The sequence below is a fragment of the Bubalus kerabau genome, chromosome 6, assembly GCF_029407905.1.
Source record: "Bubalus kerabau isolate K-KA32 ecotype Philippines breed swamp buffalo chromosome 6, PCC_UOA_SB_1v2, whole genome shotgun sequence".
Classification (NCBI taxonomy): Eukaryota; Metazoa; Chordata; class Mammalia; order Artiodactyla; family Bovidae; genus Bubalus; species Bubalus kerabau.
The window spans coordinates 99,601,440-99,617,608 of record NC_073629.1 but is presented as its reverse complement, the minus strand read 5'-3'; the positions used below and the strand labels follow the sequence as shown (position 1 = coordinate 99,617,608).

Genomic DNA, 16,169 nt, shown 5'->3' with positions numbered 1-16,169 from the left:
CACAGAAATAAGGGCTGTTCCCACAGTCTGGGGAGGGAGATGTGAGGCAGGATGGGAGGTGCTGAGCTGATTGTCCTTTTCAGAAGAGTCTTCTGAAATGAATTGGGCAGGAGACCCCCTAGAACCTCAAGGCCACAGCTGAGCCCCAACCTGGACACAGTCTGAGCATGGACCTTGGCAGGAGGGTGGGGCAGACGTGGAGGTTGGAGAAGGCAGGCCCCTTCCTGCCGATCCCTGTACAGAGAGGGAGGGGGTTGGGCATGGACACAGGCAAGCAGGGGTCACATTGGGGTGCTGCAGACCTTGCCCTCCTCCTCTGGGATGTTCTCATAGGCATTCTCGTGCTCACTGGACCTGAAAGAGGATGATAGGGGTCATTGCTCCTTCTATCCCATCCCCTTCTCCCTGCCCGATCCTGCACTTGTGAGGGCTGTGTCTTCCAGAATAAATGTTTGAGTCCCAGAGGGGGTTCCCTTGACCATATCTGGTCTTCTGCACCTGAGTCCAGAGGCCTCTCACCACCACCACCTGAATCCCATCTCTCTCTGCCATCTAGCCTCTCCCCTGGGAGCCCCATTAAGAAACCCCCATTGAGCCCACTTCCTCACTGAGCTTCCTCCCCTACAGATTCTCCTCCCCACAGAGTCCTTCTACTCATCCCTTCAGAGTCCCTTTCTTCCACTGAGCCTCTTTTCCTCACTCCATCCCTCCCTATGAATCCAATCTACCCCCTGAACCCCTCCCCGCACCGAGTCCCCATCCCCTTACTGAGCCCTCTCTGCAAACTGAGGCTGCATGGAGCCTTGCAGTCCTCCCAAAGGCCTCTTCACTCACCATCCTCCCACACTGAACCCCTTCTCTTCACTGAGCCCTTCCCCACATGAGCCACCATCCTCTCCACCCTCTCCTCATCAAAATCTCCTGGTCCTGAGGTCCCCGGGAGCCCCTGGAGCACAGGGCACTCTGCCCTCTACCAGTGCCTCACCTGAAGCTTGCTGCCATTGAGGAGTACTTGCCATCTGTTCCCACCAGGATCCCGTCTGCTTTGTTTCCAATGGTCATGACCATGTTTATAGGTGCCCTAGGGACAGAGTTCATCAATAGGGCTCTCTGGGTCCCCTCTCCCTCTGTTATCCCTCCTCCCTCTAGTCCAGTCAGACCCTGTTCTATAGGCTCTAAGGGAAGCCCCTCTCTCCAGCAGGGCCCAGCAGCCTGGTTCTGGCCACACTCTAAGGGGTCTCACACCCTTCTCCCTGATCCACAGTGGGACCCTCAGGTTCCAGCCTGAGGTCTACTAAAGACGTACCCCAGACCTTGTACCAGCCACCTCCCAGTCTCCCTCTGCTGTTTTCCTCTGGCCTCAGCTCAGTTCCAGAGCAGACTCGGCAGCACTCAGTGTCTGCCCCAGATTCCCCACAAGATTTTCCTAGAAATAGGAATGGCCACTGAAGGCAAAGCTGGGGCCAATGGAGAAAAGAATCATTTCCAACAACAATCTCCTTGCCTCTTACTCAAGGGTGGCCTTTGCCCCAACATCCCTGGACATCACTGTCATGAGGGTCACCATGACCCTAAGCACTGCTCATCTTTCCTTGGACATCCTACGGGCACTGCAGACATAATATATCCAAGTTGCCCCAGACCTGCCTCTTCTCTCTTGGTCTATGTCTCGGTAGGCGGTCCCATCAGAAGCCTGGATGTTTTCTCTGTCCTTCCTCCCTCCTGTCTCTGTGTCCCCCTCCCTTCCTTTCTCGACAGCTCTTAGACCTGTCCCCTCTCTCCATCTCCTCTGCCGCCTCCACAGTCCAAACTGTCTCCGGACCTCATCCTCATCCCTTTTTCTCATCTGCAGACATCTCATCCCGAGACTGGCTTACACACTTGCCCTGGATCCCTACTACACTAAGGACAAAGCCTGAAGTCGGGGGCCTTAGTACACAAGCATCTGCCTGGCCTGGGCTCTGCTGACCTCACCAGCCTATCTCAGGCCTCTCCATCCCTCTCTCCATCTGGGAGCTGCTCATGTTCATTCAGTGTGTCCTGCAGGGCTGCTGCTGGCACCTAGGACGGGGCCACTGGTATGAGAACTGGGGGCAGACGCAGACTTGCTCCAGAGTTGACAGGTGCAGAAAGAACTAGATTTCAGCCCAGTCCCCTCTACCTTTGTGCTCTGCCCTGAACTTAGGACCCTTCAACTGCAGTGCTCTCTCACCCTGCACTGTGCTGGGACTGGCTCCTGCCTGGGCTTCAGGATAAACATACAGTAGGAAACCTTCTCTGATCACCCTCCTTTCCCCCCCAGGTCAGGCCCACACGGCACTCTGCAGGCCCCTTTAGCATCAGCCTCAAGCTGCGATGGCTCCCACCATGTTTGCCTTCCCTTCCCATCTGGGAGTCTGTGAGCACAAGAGCAGTGTCTGTCCCATTGCCCCTCTGTACCTCCCGAATGTGACATGCCAGCAGACGCTGGAGAAGGGCAGAACATTCCTGTCCAAGGGTTTTCACAGCCCCCATCACAGATGGGCCGCTGTCCCAACTATACAGATAGAAACACTGAGAATCCAAGAAGAGACGACTGCTCCTACTGAGTGCACTCAGCTCTAGGTGCCAGCAAACCTCAGCTCTGCTCCCTGAGACCTCAGGCCTCCATGTCCCTTCCACACAGTGAGAGGATTTCATCAACCCTTCTCCCTGCTATGAGAGCAGTGGCCGGGGTCCTGGTCCCATCCTGCCTGCACCGGCCCAGACCCCAAGGCCACCCAGGTAGCACTCACGGCTTTTCCTGGCACCAGAAGTGGTTGACAGCAAAGGCGATTGCGACAAGGACCAGGAACACAGCCACGGCAATAAGGCCTTGCATCCAGGGCTGCAGGTTCCCCCGGCCTGGAAAGGGAGGAGTGTGCTGTGTTTTGGTGGGGGGCGGGGGGCTGGGGGGTGTCCTGCAGCAAGCTGGGCGCAGTGGGGCTGCCCGTGCAGGGGGCCCTCCTGCCTCTGGGCAGGAGCCTGTGCTGGAGGCTCCCAGCCTGCTGCCTGGACCAGAGGAAACCGTCTGGGGAACGAGGACCCCGTCCGACCACTGGGCTTATAAAGGGGATGGTGGTTCAGAGGAAGACAGGATTTGGAAGAAAGAAAGGAGCCAAGGAGGGAGGAAGCCTCAGAGAGCAGCGTCTGAGGTCCAGGCAGCCCAGAACGTCCCCTCCCCCAGCCCTCTCCCGCTGCAGTGGGTAACAAGTAGGGGCCCCCAGGGAGAGCCTCGGCCCAGGGATCAAAGGGCAGCCCCCTGAATAGCCAGCTTGGCCCTGCCAGGGAGGGTGGCTCCCCTCCTCCCCTGCTCCCAGGCTGGGGAGGCCCAGAGCTAATAGGACTGGGCTGGCATCTGGAAGATCCTGTTTTGTAGCAGATGGGGTTGGGTAGGCGTGGGAGCAAGGACAGGCAGGGCCATGCAGCTGGGGGTGCCAGGGGTGCCCAGAGGAAGGCTGGGACAGAACACCTTTGGAAAGGCAGGACAGAGGGCGAGCTCTCTCTGGGTCTTGGCAGGAGGGGAGCTTCCAACCTGATCCCCTTTCGGCTCCTCTGGCTGGGTGCCCAAGGGACTGAGGCCCCATCCAAGCACCTTCTCTGCTTTTTGACCCTTGACCCTTGACACCACCTCTAACCCTCAAGATTTCCCAGAAGTCTCTGCCCTCAGCCACTGGCAGCCCCAAAGGGCTCTCCTCTCCCTGGACATCACTGTGCTCTGTAAGCCCGAGAGAGCCTGGCCACACTGAGGACAGACACATAGTAGCAGTTAGATGTCTCAGGAAGGGACAGAGGCCAACAGGAGACTTGTGAAAGGTCCTGCTTCCAGGCCAGAATACCTGCACCCCTAGTGCCATCCTGTACTTAAAGGGTCCAGGCTGAGCATCAGAAACTTCATTCTGCCTCATTCCTTCTCAAAGGTCCTTCCTTGAGTCTACCCGAAAGCTCTCCTGCTGCCCAAAGGCACTGCCTCCTCTCTGAGCAGTCCCTGATCCTGGCAGGTGTTGGGAAGGAGGGAGGGCCCTGGGAACTCTGTCCTGTGGTCAGACCTTGCTCATCTCCTTGGGTGACGGGAGATACACAGTGTGGTTACTGTATGTTCCATACTTGCCAAAACACTGTGTTTTGGACTCATTGCTTCCCCAAAAAACAATGGTTCAGGCCCTTTGTTTGCTCAGGTCAGTGGCTACTCAAGGATTGGGAGTGGGGGCTCAGGCCCTGGGAGGCCTGTCTCTGCAGCCAGTTCCCTCCAGACACACCAGGGACACTGCTCCTCCTTCCAGGTGGCTCTGGGGTGGACATACAGCACAAGGGGCAGGGCCTGGGGCAGGAGAGAGGAGATCTAGCCCTGTCCCTTCTTGCTCTGCTGTGTGACCTACACAAGTTACTCAGCCTCTCTGATCTTCAGTTCCCAAAGAGGGCTTCCAAGACCTGAGAGACAGAGTTGAAGCAGACATGCCTGAGAGCTCAGGGCAGCTGCAAAGGAGGGATGCTCTGGACGTCAACCCCCTCTGGGCCCAAATCCCACCTGCAGAGTCCCCAGACTCTGGCTGCGAACACAGCCTCACAGCACAGGGCAGACACCAGTTGCTGGGTGTGGAGCTTTACCCATACAAAGCCCTACCCCACCCCTGCAGGGTAGGTGCCCTGGGAGGTGGGTGGGCAGGTTTATCGTCTTCATTTTATGGATGAGAAAACTGAGTCTCAGAGAAGGGCAGTGATTTGCTCATCTCCTTGGGTGACGGAAGATACACAGCAACACAGAGTGAAGCTGGACAGAGAGCCCAGGAATGTGGCGGGAACCACACTGGGACTTTGGGGAGGAAACAAAGAGGGTTTAGGCCAAAATCATGACAGCACCGCCCCAGAAACAAGCCTGCCATTGAGGGGTGGCTCAGCCCCTACTCCCACCCTCCTGGAAGCCCCCAACTCTCAGAACCCAGCCATCTCTAGGGCAATTCCTGCTCCTGGAGCGTGGGTCTCAACTCCCCTCCTCAACCCTAGATCCAGCGTTTCCCTACTGCCCTCATTTCTCACTTGGGGGAAACATGTCCCAGCCAGAAGTCTGTGTCTGCCTTTGGAGGTTCCTCTGGCTAGCCCAGTGCCTCTTCCCCCTCCAACCTGCAGGTGCCAAGGGTGATGAGAAGGACAGAAGACCACCCCTTCCACCCCTGGGCTCCCAGCACCCAGCCCAACCCTCTCCTCCCTGCAGCCCCGGGGCTGGTCCAGGCCCGTGCTACCTTGTTGACAGCTGGCAGGTGGCACTGCCGTGAGCAGGCTCAGGACGACCAGGCTGAGCGCTGACATGGCTGCAGGCACCTGCTCGGGCGGCTGGAACCTGGGCCCCTGGAGCTGCTGTGGGTCCTGTGGGCGTCCGCTGAGATCAGCTCAGCCTGGTTTGACCCTGGAGGAGAGAAGCTAGTGAGGAAGGAGGCAAGGGAGGAAGGAGGAGGGGAGGGAGAGGGAACCTGCCCTCCCTCGCACGGTAATGAGCTGCCAGGCCTGGCCTTCCCTGGCCAGAGCCCAGCCCACTCCGGCTGGCATTTGAGGTCATCTTCCAGAGACCGCGGGGCTGAGCCCTGGGAGGTGAAGGGAGTCAGGCCTCACCTCCAAGCCCCAGGCCTCTGGAATCTTGTGCCAGCTCCCCCTTCCTGGCAGTGGGGTTGAGTTCTGGGGAAAGGTGTGACACATTCTTGCTCTTGCCAGGGGGTGGGGCCTCTGGGCAGGGCGACAATGGGATTAAGAAATTTGCTGGTTGGTTCCGGACAAGGGGAAAACCCCAGAGGCTAGGAAAGGTCAAAGCTGCCCTCTCCCTGAGAGCCTGGCCTATTTCCTGTTCTTCTCACCTGTTCCCACTCAGCCAAGCCAGACCCCAGGGCCCCAGTCCTGCGCACAGCCCTGGCTTCTGTCCCTGCACTCCCTGCCCAGTTCACTAGCTCTCTAAATCCGCCCTTTTCCATGGGGATCACGACAGAGAGCCTGAGGTCCTAGTTCCCAGCTGTCCCCACCCAGCCAAGCTGACCTGACTCAGTTCAGCTCCACCTCTTTGCCCCAGAGTTGGTCCCTGGAAGCTGGGACAGGATCTGAGCTTGGTCAGAGGCCTCTGCACACACCTTCTGATCCCTCTCCACCCATCCCAATGAGAGAAGTAGGTGTCCTGCTCTGGAGGACAAATGAAGGACATTCCCAGGTTGGAAGGTCCAGTCTGGGGCCCTGAACCCCTGGGTCCTCAAATCTCAAGATCCCATGGAGGTCATCAGGCCCTCCAGCTCAGGATCTGAGAACGACCTGTTGAGGCCTGGGGGCCAAGGATCTTACTGGGTCTCCTTCCTCCATGCACCCCTACATTCCTCCAGGAGTGCAGGAAGCCACAGATGCTGGAGTCTGGCTCCACAGAGGCCAAGAAAGAAGGAACCAGTAGACTGGGGCAAAGTCTCAGAGATGGAGGGTCCCCAGAAGCTAGGGTGTGAATTGGAAGCCCTTGCACAGCCCCCCTGCCTAGATACCACCAGACTGGTGCTCATAGGACCCCCTGGTCAGCCCTTGCTATCGCCAGTGGCACACCCAGACATCTCGCCTCATCCCTGCTTCCTGTGTGTGTGTGGGTGTGTGTGCCCACTGCCATGGGAGATACACGCATTCATGCAAACATGGGGTCTCAAGGTTGTCTCGGGGAACTTGGCTTGGAGGTGAGTGATGCCGTCTGTGTGTGCCTGTCCTACCCCAGCTCGGTGTCTTCAGTGTGTTCTGGCACCATGTGTGACTAGAGTAGGCACCGGTGTGTTAATGAACAGCCAGGGCATCACTGATTAGAATGCAAGGAACGGAGTTGAATTTAACAAACAAACACTGATAACCTTCTTCTAAGCAGGGGAGTTACAGGATCAGATTTGCATTCGAGAAAATACCTCTGGACACAGAGTGGAGAATGAATGGGCACCCACAGACCGGAGAAAGGAAAGCCATGGGGAAACTTACAGTAGCCACGCAGGGGCTGCAGGGTGAGGCAGAGGGAATGGGATTGAACCCTATTTAGGAGGGCTGAATGGACAGGACACGGCACGAGAACACCGACTAGCTGGGAGTGGGGAGCGAGGGGCAGCGAGGAGCTGAGGCTCACTTTCGTTTGTGGCTTGGTGGCCCCTCACAAGGGGCCAGGGCAAGTTTCAGGAGGTGGGGAGGGGTGATGAGCTACAGGTTTAGATGTATTGCACTTGTGGATGCTCCATAGGGAAACATCCAGAAAGCAGGGGGATCCCCAGGTCTAGGGTTGCTGCTAAGTCGCTTCAGTTGTGTCCGACTCTGTGTGACCCCATAGACGGCAGCCCACCAGGCTCCTGTCCCTGGGATTCTCCAGGAAAGAACACTGGAGTGGGTTGCCATTTCCTTCTCCAATGCATGAAAGTGAAAAGTGAAAGTGAAGTCGCTCAGTCGTGTCCGACTCAAAGCAACCCCATGGACTGCAGCCTACCAGGCTCCTCCATCCATGGGATTTTCCAGGCAAGAGTACTGGAGTGGGGTGCCATTGCCTTCTCCGAGACCAGGACACAGCCAAACACAAAGGGTCTTTCAAAGGAAGAGGAGCCAGGGTGGAGAAAGAGGAGAAACTCCAGGAGAATGGGGTGTCCCAGAAACGGAGGAAGGCAAGATCCAAGAAGAGATAGGGAAGTCACTGCTGGGACCCCCTCTCCAGCCAGTGCGCCCCAGGGGCAGCTCAGCCTCTGCCATCATCCCCAAGTCTCAGGTCCCACCTCTCACATCCAAGCATCCCCCCTTCCCTACAGAGTCCCGGGAAAGACAAGGACTCCCTGGCCCAGGCTTTGGGGGCCGTGGGGGAGGGGGGCGAGCAGGAAGGACAGCAGGTAACCACCAGGAGGAAAACACACCTCCCAGGTCAAAGTCCCAAGCTTTAGAGCAAAACAAGTTGTTCCGGAAAAGGGGGGGGGCAGGGTGTGGGTGGACACTTGGCTTTGAGGCTGCTCACTGCGCTGTAGGTGTCCTCATCCAACTGAGGGGGGTCATCTCTCCAGCTGTCTGGACACAGCCCTGGGTCCCCACGGTAACAAGTTGGATCCCCTGCTGGTCTGGCTTGGGTCCAAGATCTGGACTCAGGCCTCAGCAGCCCCACAGGGCTGGGCCCTGTATCCTCATCTCTGAGCGACTATTCCATCAACACTCAGCTCCTCCCTCCTGTTCCCAGCAGAGCTCTGTCGCTCTGTGTCATCAGGCCCCCTTAGGTCCTCCACCCAGTTAGATCTTTTGCAATTACCCTTCAGAAAAGCCAAACTGGTTCTTGTTGCTTCTCGTTGTTATTCAGTCACCACTTCGTGTCTAACTCTCTGCGACCCCATGGACTGCAGCCTGCCAGGCTTCCCTGTCCTTCACTATCTCTTGGAGTTTGCTCAGATTCATGTCTATTGCGGAGAAGGCGATGGCACCCCACTCCAGTACTCTTGCCTGGAAAATCCCATGGATGGAGGAGCCTGGTGGGCTGCAGTCCATGGGGTCGCTAAGAGTTGGACACGACTGAGCGAATTCACTTTCACTTTTCACTTTCATGCATTGGAGAAGGAAATGGCAACCCACTCCAGTGATCTTGCCTGGAGAATCCCAGGGACGGGAGCCTGGTGGGCTGCCGTCTATGGGGTCACACAGAGTTGGACACGACTGAAGCAACTTAGCAGCAGCAGCAGCAGCATGTCTATTGAGTCAGTGATGCCATCCAACCATCTCGTCGTCTGTCGCCCTCTTCTCCTGCCCTCAATATTTTCTAGCATCAGGGTCTTTTCTAATGAGGCAGCGCTTTGCACCAGGTGGTCAAATTATTGGAGCTTCAACTTCAGCATCAGTCTTTCCAATAATGAATATTCAGGGTTGATTTCCTTTAGGATTGACTGGTTTGATCTCCTTGCTGTCCGTGGGACTCTCAAGAATCTTTTCCAGCACCACAGTTCAAAAGCACCAATCCTTTTGTGCTCAGCATATCTCTCACATGTTCTCACATCTGTACATGACTACTGGAAAAACCACAGCTTTGACTATACCGATCTTTGTCAGCAAAGTAATGTCTCTGCTATGTAATACGCTGTTTAGGTTTGTCATAGCTTTTCTTCCAAGGAGCAAGCATCTGTTAATTTCAAGGCTGCAGTCACTGTCCACAATCTTTGGGGCCCAAGAAAATAAAATCTGCCACTGTTTCTACTCTTTCCCCATCTATTTGCCATGAAGTGATCAGACTGGATACCATGATCCTAGTTTTTTGAATGTTGAGTCTTAAGCCAGCTTTTTCACTCTCCTCTTTCACCTTCATCAAGAGGCTATTTAGTTCCTCTTCACTTTCTGCCATTAAAGTGGTATCACCTGCATATCTGAGGTTATTGATATTTCTCCTGGCAAACTTGATTTCAGCTTTTGATTCAACCAGCCCAGCGTTTCACATGATGTACTCTCAGTTCATTTCAGTTCAGTTCAGTCACTCAGTCGTGTCCAACTCTTTGCGACACCATGGACTGCAGCATGTCAGGCCTCCTTGTCCATCACCAACTCCTGGAGTTCACTCAGACTCATGTCCACTGAGTCGATGATGCCATCCAACCATCTCATCCTCTGTCGTCCCCTTCTCCTCCCGCCTTCAATCTTTCCCAGCATCAGGGTCTTTTCAAATGAGTCAGCTCTTCGCATCAGGTGTCCAAAGTATGGGAGTTTCAGCTTCAACATCAGTCCTTCCAATGAATACTCAGGACTGATCTCCTTTAGGATGGACTGGTTGGACCTCCTTGCAGTCCAAGGGACTCTCAAGAGTCCTCTCCAACACCACAGTTCAAAAGCATTAATTCTTTGGTGCTCTGCTTTCTTTGTAGTCCAACTCTCACATCCATACATGACCACTGGAAAAACCATAGCTTTGACTAGATGGACCTTTGTTGGCAAAGTAATGTCTCTGCTTTTTAATATGCTGTCTAGGTTGGTCATAACTTTCCTTCCAAGGAGTAAGCATCTTTTAATTTCATGGCTGCAGGTACCATCTGCAGTGATTTTGGAGCCCCCCAAAATAAAGTCAGCCACTGTTTTCACTGTTTCCCCATCTATTTCCCATGAAGTGATGGGACCGGATACCATGATCTTCGTTTTCTGAATGCTGAGCTTTAAGCCAACTTTTTCACTCTCCTCTTTCAATTTCATCATGAGGCTCTTCAGCTCTTCTTCACTTTTTGCCATAAGGGTGGTGTCATCTACATATCTGAGGTTACTGATATTTCTCCCGGCAATCTTGATTCCAGCTTGTGCTTCATCCAGCCCAGCATTTCTCATGATCTACTCTGAATATAAGTTAAATAAGCAGGGTGACAATATACAGCCTTGACATACTCCTTTCCCAATTTGGAATCAGACCATTGTTTCATGTCCAGTTCTAACTGTCGCTTACAGATTTCTCAGGAGGCAGGTAAGGCGGTCTGGTATTCCCATCTCTTTAAGAACTTTCCACACAGTGATGGACAAGAATTTTCCACACTGTGATCCACATAGTCAAAGGCTTTAGCATAGTCAGTGAAGCAGAAGTAGATTTTTTTTGGAACTCTCTCGCTTTTTTGATGATCCAACAGATGTTGGCAATTTGATCTCTGGTTCCTCTTCCTCTTCTAAATCCAGCTTGTACATCTGGAAGTTCTCAGTTCATGTACTATTGAAGCCCAACTTGAAGGATTTTAAGCATTACCTGGCTAGCATTATCTTGTACAATTATATGGTAGTTTGAACATTCTCTGGCATTGCCTTTCTTTTGGGATTGGAATGAAAACTAACCTTTTCCAGTCCCGTGGCCACTGCTGAGTTTTCTAGATTTGCTGGCACTTAAACAGCATCATGTTTTAGGATTTTAAATAACTCAGCTGGAATTCTATCACCTCCACTAGCTTTGTTTGTAGTAATGCTTCCTAAGGCCCACTTGACTTCACACTCCAGGATGTCTGGTTCTAGGTGAGTGACCACACCATCGTGGTTATCTGGGTCATTATGACCTTTTTTGTATAATTCCCCTGTGTATTCTTGCCACCTCTTCTTAATCTCTTCTGCTTCTGTTAGGTCCTTGCCATTTCTGTCCTTTATTGCGCCCATCTTTGCATGAAATGTTCCCTTGTATCTCCAATTTTCTTGAAGAGATCTCTCCCATTCTATTGTTTTCCTCTATTTCTTTGTATTGTTCATTCAAGAAGGCTTTCATATGTCTTCTTGCTATTCTCTGGAACTCTGCATTTAGTTGGGTATATCTCTCCCTTTCTCCTTTGCTTTTCACTTCTCTTCTTTTTGTAAGGCCTCCTCAGGCAACCATTTTGTCTTCTTGCATTTCTTTTTCTTTGGGATGGTTTTGGTCACCGCCTCCCATACAATGCTGTGAGTCTCCATCCATAGTTCTTCAGGTGCTCGTCTATCGGATCTAATCCCTCGAAGCTTCTAGTAATAGTGTAGTGTTAGTTGCTCAGTCACATTCCACTCTTTGCGAACCCGTGAACTAGGGCACGCCAGGCCCTCCTGTTCAAGGGATTCTCCAGGCAAGAACACTCCAGGCAAGAACCCTCTTTAGCCTGCCATTCCCCTTGATGCCAGCAGGTGGCAGAGTCTAGCTCTGATCCCAGACTAGCTGGGGAGGGCAGAGAGGGGCCTGTTTGCAGCTGAAGGTTCTGCAATTTCCTCTCTCCAGCCCCCTACTTCCGACCACTTCCAGGGGTAGTTTGGAAGAAGGGAGGGTGGACGCTGACAAGTAAACAGTCAGTGATGCTGTGAACAGCACACATGGCATGCTCAAGGCTGTGCCCCAGGGAAGCACCGACAGCTACCTCATTAAAGATGGTATCCTGGAGGAGGGGCATGCTGGAAAGCTAGCTGACTTGTTGGACCTAGCAGAGTGACAGCTTGGGGAAAGCTTCCAGGCAGAGGGAGCTCAGCCTGAGGAAAAGCAAGGAGACACATTCAAGTAGGGTGCTTTAGAGCAAAAAAGTAAAAGGCTTTTTAACCCATTCTTATATTTCATGTTGCTAAAGTCTTTGCTGCAAACCTGAGAGCTCCTGGGGACCTTATTTTATTCATTCAAACAGATTCTGCTTAACCCCCTTTAGGGCTTTCAGTGACTCCTCAGATAATACCCAAACTTCTTAGCTGGGCTTGAAGACCCCACCACGGCCCTTATCCTTCTCTCCAGCTTCATCTGGCCCCAGGGCCTTTGTCTCTTCCACATCAGGGCCTCCTCCACACTCGCTCTTCACTCTGTTGGCCGGGCAGACTCTAACCAATCCTCCAAGTCTTGCTTCAGGTATCACTTTCTCCAAAGGGCTTTCTTTGATCTCCCTTCTCCCCTATCTAAGCCAGTCCTTCTGTGAATCCCCTACTTGTCTCTTCACAGCCAGTATCACAGGTTGCAATGACATGTTGATATGTGTGTTTACTCACTTAATGTCTGTCTCCCTGGAGAGAAGGCACCCCAGCACGCTATTACTGAGCACACACCCAACAAACGTTGAGTCTCAGCAAATCCAGTGCCTCCCTCTGGCCTGGCAGAGAGCAGCTCAGAGAATGATTGTTGAATGAATAAGGTATTTTAGCTCTCAGTTCAGTTCAGTCGCTCAGTCGTGTCCAACTCTCTGAGACCCCATGGACTGCAGCACACCAGGCCTCCCTGTCCGTCACCAACTCCCAGAGCTTACTCAGACTCATGTCCATTGAGTCGGTGGTGCCATCCAATCATCTCATCCTCTGTCATCCTTTTCTCCTCCTGCCTTCTGTCCTCCCCAGCATCAGGGGCTTTTTTAATGAGTCAGTTATTTGCATCAGGTGGCCAAAGTATTAGAGCTTCAGCTTCAGCTCTAGTTGGGACCTAATGTTCCTCTGTCTGTTAGCTGCGGCCACAGAGCATGGATCTTCTTCATCTCTGGGTGAGATGAGACAGGGTTCTGGCTGTTTGGAGAAGCTGGAGCTGGCTATCCTGGGATGAGCATGAGTTCCCATCCTTAGAGGTGCACAAGGCAAGGCCAGGAACCAGGTCACCCAGTAGGGGCAGTTGTAGAAGGGGTTCTGACCCTGCCCACTCGGGAAACCTGTGATTCTGTGATTCTGTTAACAGATAATGATAGATTTTTGTATTTTAATCAGGTTCTGAGGAAGTGGGCTGGTTAGGACTGTGGTGAGTCTCTCTCCTCTCACACTCAGCATCTGGTTCACTGGGCTCCCTTCACTAAGCACTCCCTCAACAGGGTTCGTGGGGAAAGCATTGTATCCGTATTTTCACAAACCTCTAACTGAAATTCACCATTTTCTTCCATCAGGAATGAAGGCATCAAACCACAGTCCCTCTGTGATGTTTTCATGTTACCACATCTGGATGTATTGTTTCTGCTCATCACTATGGAAATACACAGTAGTTATTGGAACTAGACTTCCACTAGATCTTGTCATAAAATACACATAATAGCTGTTGCTGTGCAATCACTAAGTCATGTCCAACTCTTTGCGACCCCATGAACTGCAGCACGCCAGGCTTCCCTGTCCTTCACTATGTCCATGAGTTTACTCAAACTCTCGTCCATTGAGTCGGTGATGCCGTCCAACCATCTCACCCTCTGTTGCCCCTTCTCCTCCTGCCTTCAATCTTTCCCAGCATCAGGGTCTTTTCCAATGAGCCAGCTCTTCGCATCAGGTAGCCAAAGTATTAGAGCTTCAGCTTCAGCATCAGTCTTTCCAAGGAATATTCAGGATTGATTACCTTTATTTTTAATATCTTAATAACTGCATTTCAATGTAATAGGTTTCCTTTGCAATGCCCCACTTTTTATTCTATGCATTTAAAAACATTATTCTGAGAAGGGGTCCATAGACTGCCCGAGGTGTCCACAGTGCAAAGAGTTAAGAAGTCCTAACCTACAGGGAGCCTAGGGCAGGTCTGCTCAAAGCAAAGCCACATGATCTCAAGGTCAGACCTGGAGAAAGATCAGCACTGTCTGGACAGAAGCTTTCTGAGGCTCAAAGCTGGGGGCTGTGTTCAGATTGCCCATAGAGGGCCCAGTGCCCGGGAGCTGGAAAGAGCAGAAGGCACCCCTGGAAGCCAGCCAAGCCAAGGAATGTACTGGCTGTGATTTCTGGGTCCTAGGCGACCCCACGGGGCTGGTGAGATTTATGGCCAGGACCCCCCAGTGGGGGGAGATCAATCACCTTCTGCTGCCCACTCACTCTGCCAAGAAACTAAAGGGCTGGCCCTGTGACAAGAGTCCATCTTGCCAGCACAGTCCCAAGGCCCAATCTTTGCCCAGTGGTTCCCACATAGCCCTGCTCCCCTGCCCTGGTCGGCAGTGGAATCACAGGGTCAGGGCTGGCTTTTGGAATCACAGTCTCTCCTGGCCTAAAGGCTCATTCTGAGTAGTGTGATCTTGCTTCTCATTTTTCAGCGGGGAAACTGTGACCCAGAAAGAGACAGTCACTAACAGGAGGTCACACTGTAAGTTAGTAGGTGAGATGGGACCCCAGGCATGCCTGTGTCTAGCCCAGAGCTCAGTCCTTCTGTGAAGCACCTGCTTGTTGATCAGTTTGCCAAAGAGCAGTCTGATTTGCTTTCATTCATTCACTCAGCACTCACTTTAGTGTCTCCCATGGGACTGGAGACACAGTAGTGAACAAGACAGAGCTTACATTATACCTAATTACCTAATATCACCTAATTACCGTCGCACCAGATGTTTTAAAGGAGGTGGAAGAGTATATAAGTGGGGAAGCCCTCTAGATTACGAAATCAAGAAAAGGTACAATAGCATTAAGTCTAAAATTCATGTCTTCACTCATTCTACAGATGTTTACTGAAAGCTTCCTGTAGCCCAGGCACTCTTACAGATGCCCAGGATACAGCAGGGAACAAAACAAAGTCTCTGCCCTCACAGAGCTTATATCTTAGAGGGGTTAGCCAGGAAGCAAACAAATAAACAGATAAAATAGGTCACATGGCTGTAGGGGAAAGTCAAGACAGGATCAGGAGGATGGAGTCCTGGCAGGGAGGGATGTGCTGTTCTATATAAACTCATCAAGGAAGGCTCCTCTAAGAGGTGACGGTTGAGGAAAGCTGAAAGTGAGGAAATAAGGTGCTCAGCTTTCAGAGGAGCGGGGATTGCAGACAAGGAGAGGGAAGAGCACTTGCAAAGGCCCTGGGAAAGGAACACGGAGGGAGGTGCCATGTGGCCAAGGGACGCGAGTGCTGGGAGAGGGCATGAGAGGAGGTTGAAGAGCTACCTAAGGCCACTCTTCTGGGGCTTGTGAGCCACATAAGGACTTGGGCTTTTAGTCAGATTGAGCCAAGAAGCTCTTCGAGAACTCTGAGCACAGGAGATGTGGTCTGTTGAGAAGAGACCACCGGGAGCAAGAGGAACAGGAGCAGGGGGCCCTGATGGCTTGGGTCAAAGTAGCAGCCGTGGAACTAGGAGTACATGATCTAAATCTAGTTGTCTTTCAGGGGTAAAGTGACATGACTTGAAATGCAAGGGAAAGAGAAGTGGAAATGGCATCAGGATTTTGAGTCAGTGCGCACGGGGCTGAAATGGGGAAGGTTCAGGAGTGCTATGCTATCCTTGCTCAGAAGGGGCAGGTTTTACAAGTTTGGTTTGGAGCTGGGTATGTGAGTCTGGGGGCTTCCCCAGTGGCTCAGTGGTAAAGAATCCACCTGCAATGCAGGAGATGCAGGAGACGCAGGTTCGATCCTTGGGTTGTGAAGATGCCCTGGAGGAGGGCATGGCAACCCACTCCAGAATCCCATGGACAGAGGAGCCTGGTGGGCTACAGTCCATAGGGTCGCACATAGATGGAAACAACTCAAGTGACTTAGCACATGCACATGTGTGCATGCACGTGAGTCTGGAATTAAGAGGTGAGGTCCAGCTGGAGAAGTACATTTGGGAGATGTGGGCAGCAATGCAGGGCTCCTTTGTGCCTTCAGAAGATCTGAAGTCCTGGGCTTGGGCAGTGGTAGGAAGGAGCTGGTTCAGGCTGGGCAAGAGCTGATGGGAAGGAGCCCAGGCAGGAGGAGCTGATGGGAGATGGGCCTGGCCAGAGAGCGGAGGGTGGTTGGGAAAGGGGTCTTAGGTCCTTGCAGGACCTGTTAGGAGGTTTGATCTTTGCCTTAC

At 52.8% G+C, this 16,169-nt stretch overlaps 1 protein-coding gene across 2 annotated transcripts; it reads right to left on the bottom strand.

Moving 5' to 3' along the window:
* Positions 1 to 5,783, bottom strand: PDZK1IP1 (PDZK1 interacting protein 1). Of its 2 annotated transcripts, XM_055586962.1 has the most exons (5): positions 5,626 to 5,783; positions 5,259 to 5,422; positions 2,775 to 2,883; positions 986 to 1,081; positions 1 to 354 (listed from the first exon to the last, which is right to left on the bottom strand). In XM_055586962.1, the coding sequence occupies exons 2-5, from the start codon at positions 5,323 to 5,325 to the stop codon at positions 282 to 284; spliced, it is 345 nt and encodes a 114-aa protein (XP_055442937.1). In that variant the 5' UTR covers positions 5,326 to 5,422; positions 5,626 to 5,783; the 3' UTR covers positions 1 to 281. The 2 variants fall into 2 exon arrangements, with proteins under 2 accessions (XP_055442937.1, XP_055442938.1); XM_055586963.1 differs by lacking the exon at positions 5,626 to 5,783 and having other exon boundaries at positions 5,259 to 5,425.
* Positions 5,784 to 16,169: the final 10,386 nt, after the last annotated feature.

Coding starts and splice junctions, on each gene's coding strand:
- PDZK1IP1 (XM_055586962.1), bottom strand. CDS start 5,325: ATGTCAGCGCTCAGCCTGGTCGTCCTGAGCCTGCTCACGGCAGTGCCA. Junction 1,082..2,774: donor TTCTGGTGCCAGGAAAAGCC/GTGAGTGCTACC, acceptor CTCTGTCCCTAG/GGCACCTATAAACATGGTCA. Junction 355..985: donor TCAATGGCAGCAAGCTTCAG/GTGAGGCACTGG, acceptor ATCCTCTTTCAG/GTCCAGTGAGCACGAGAATG.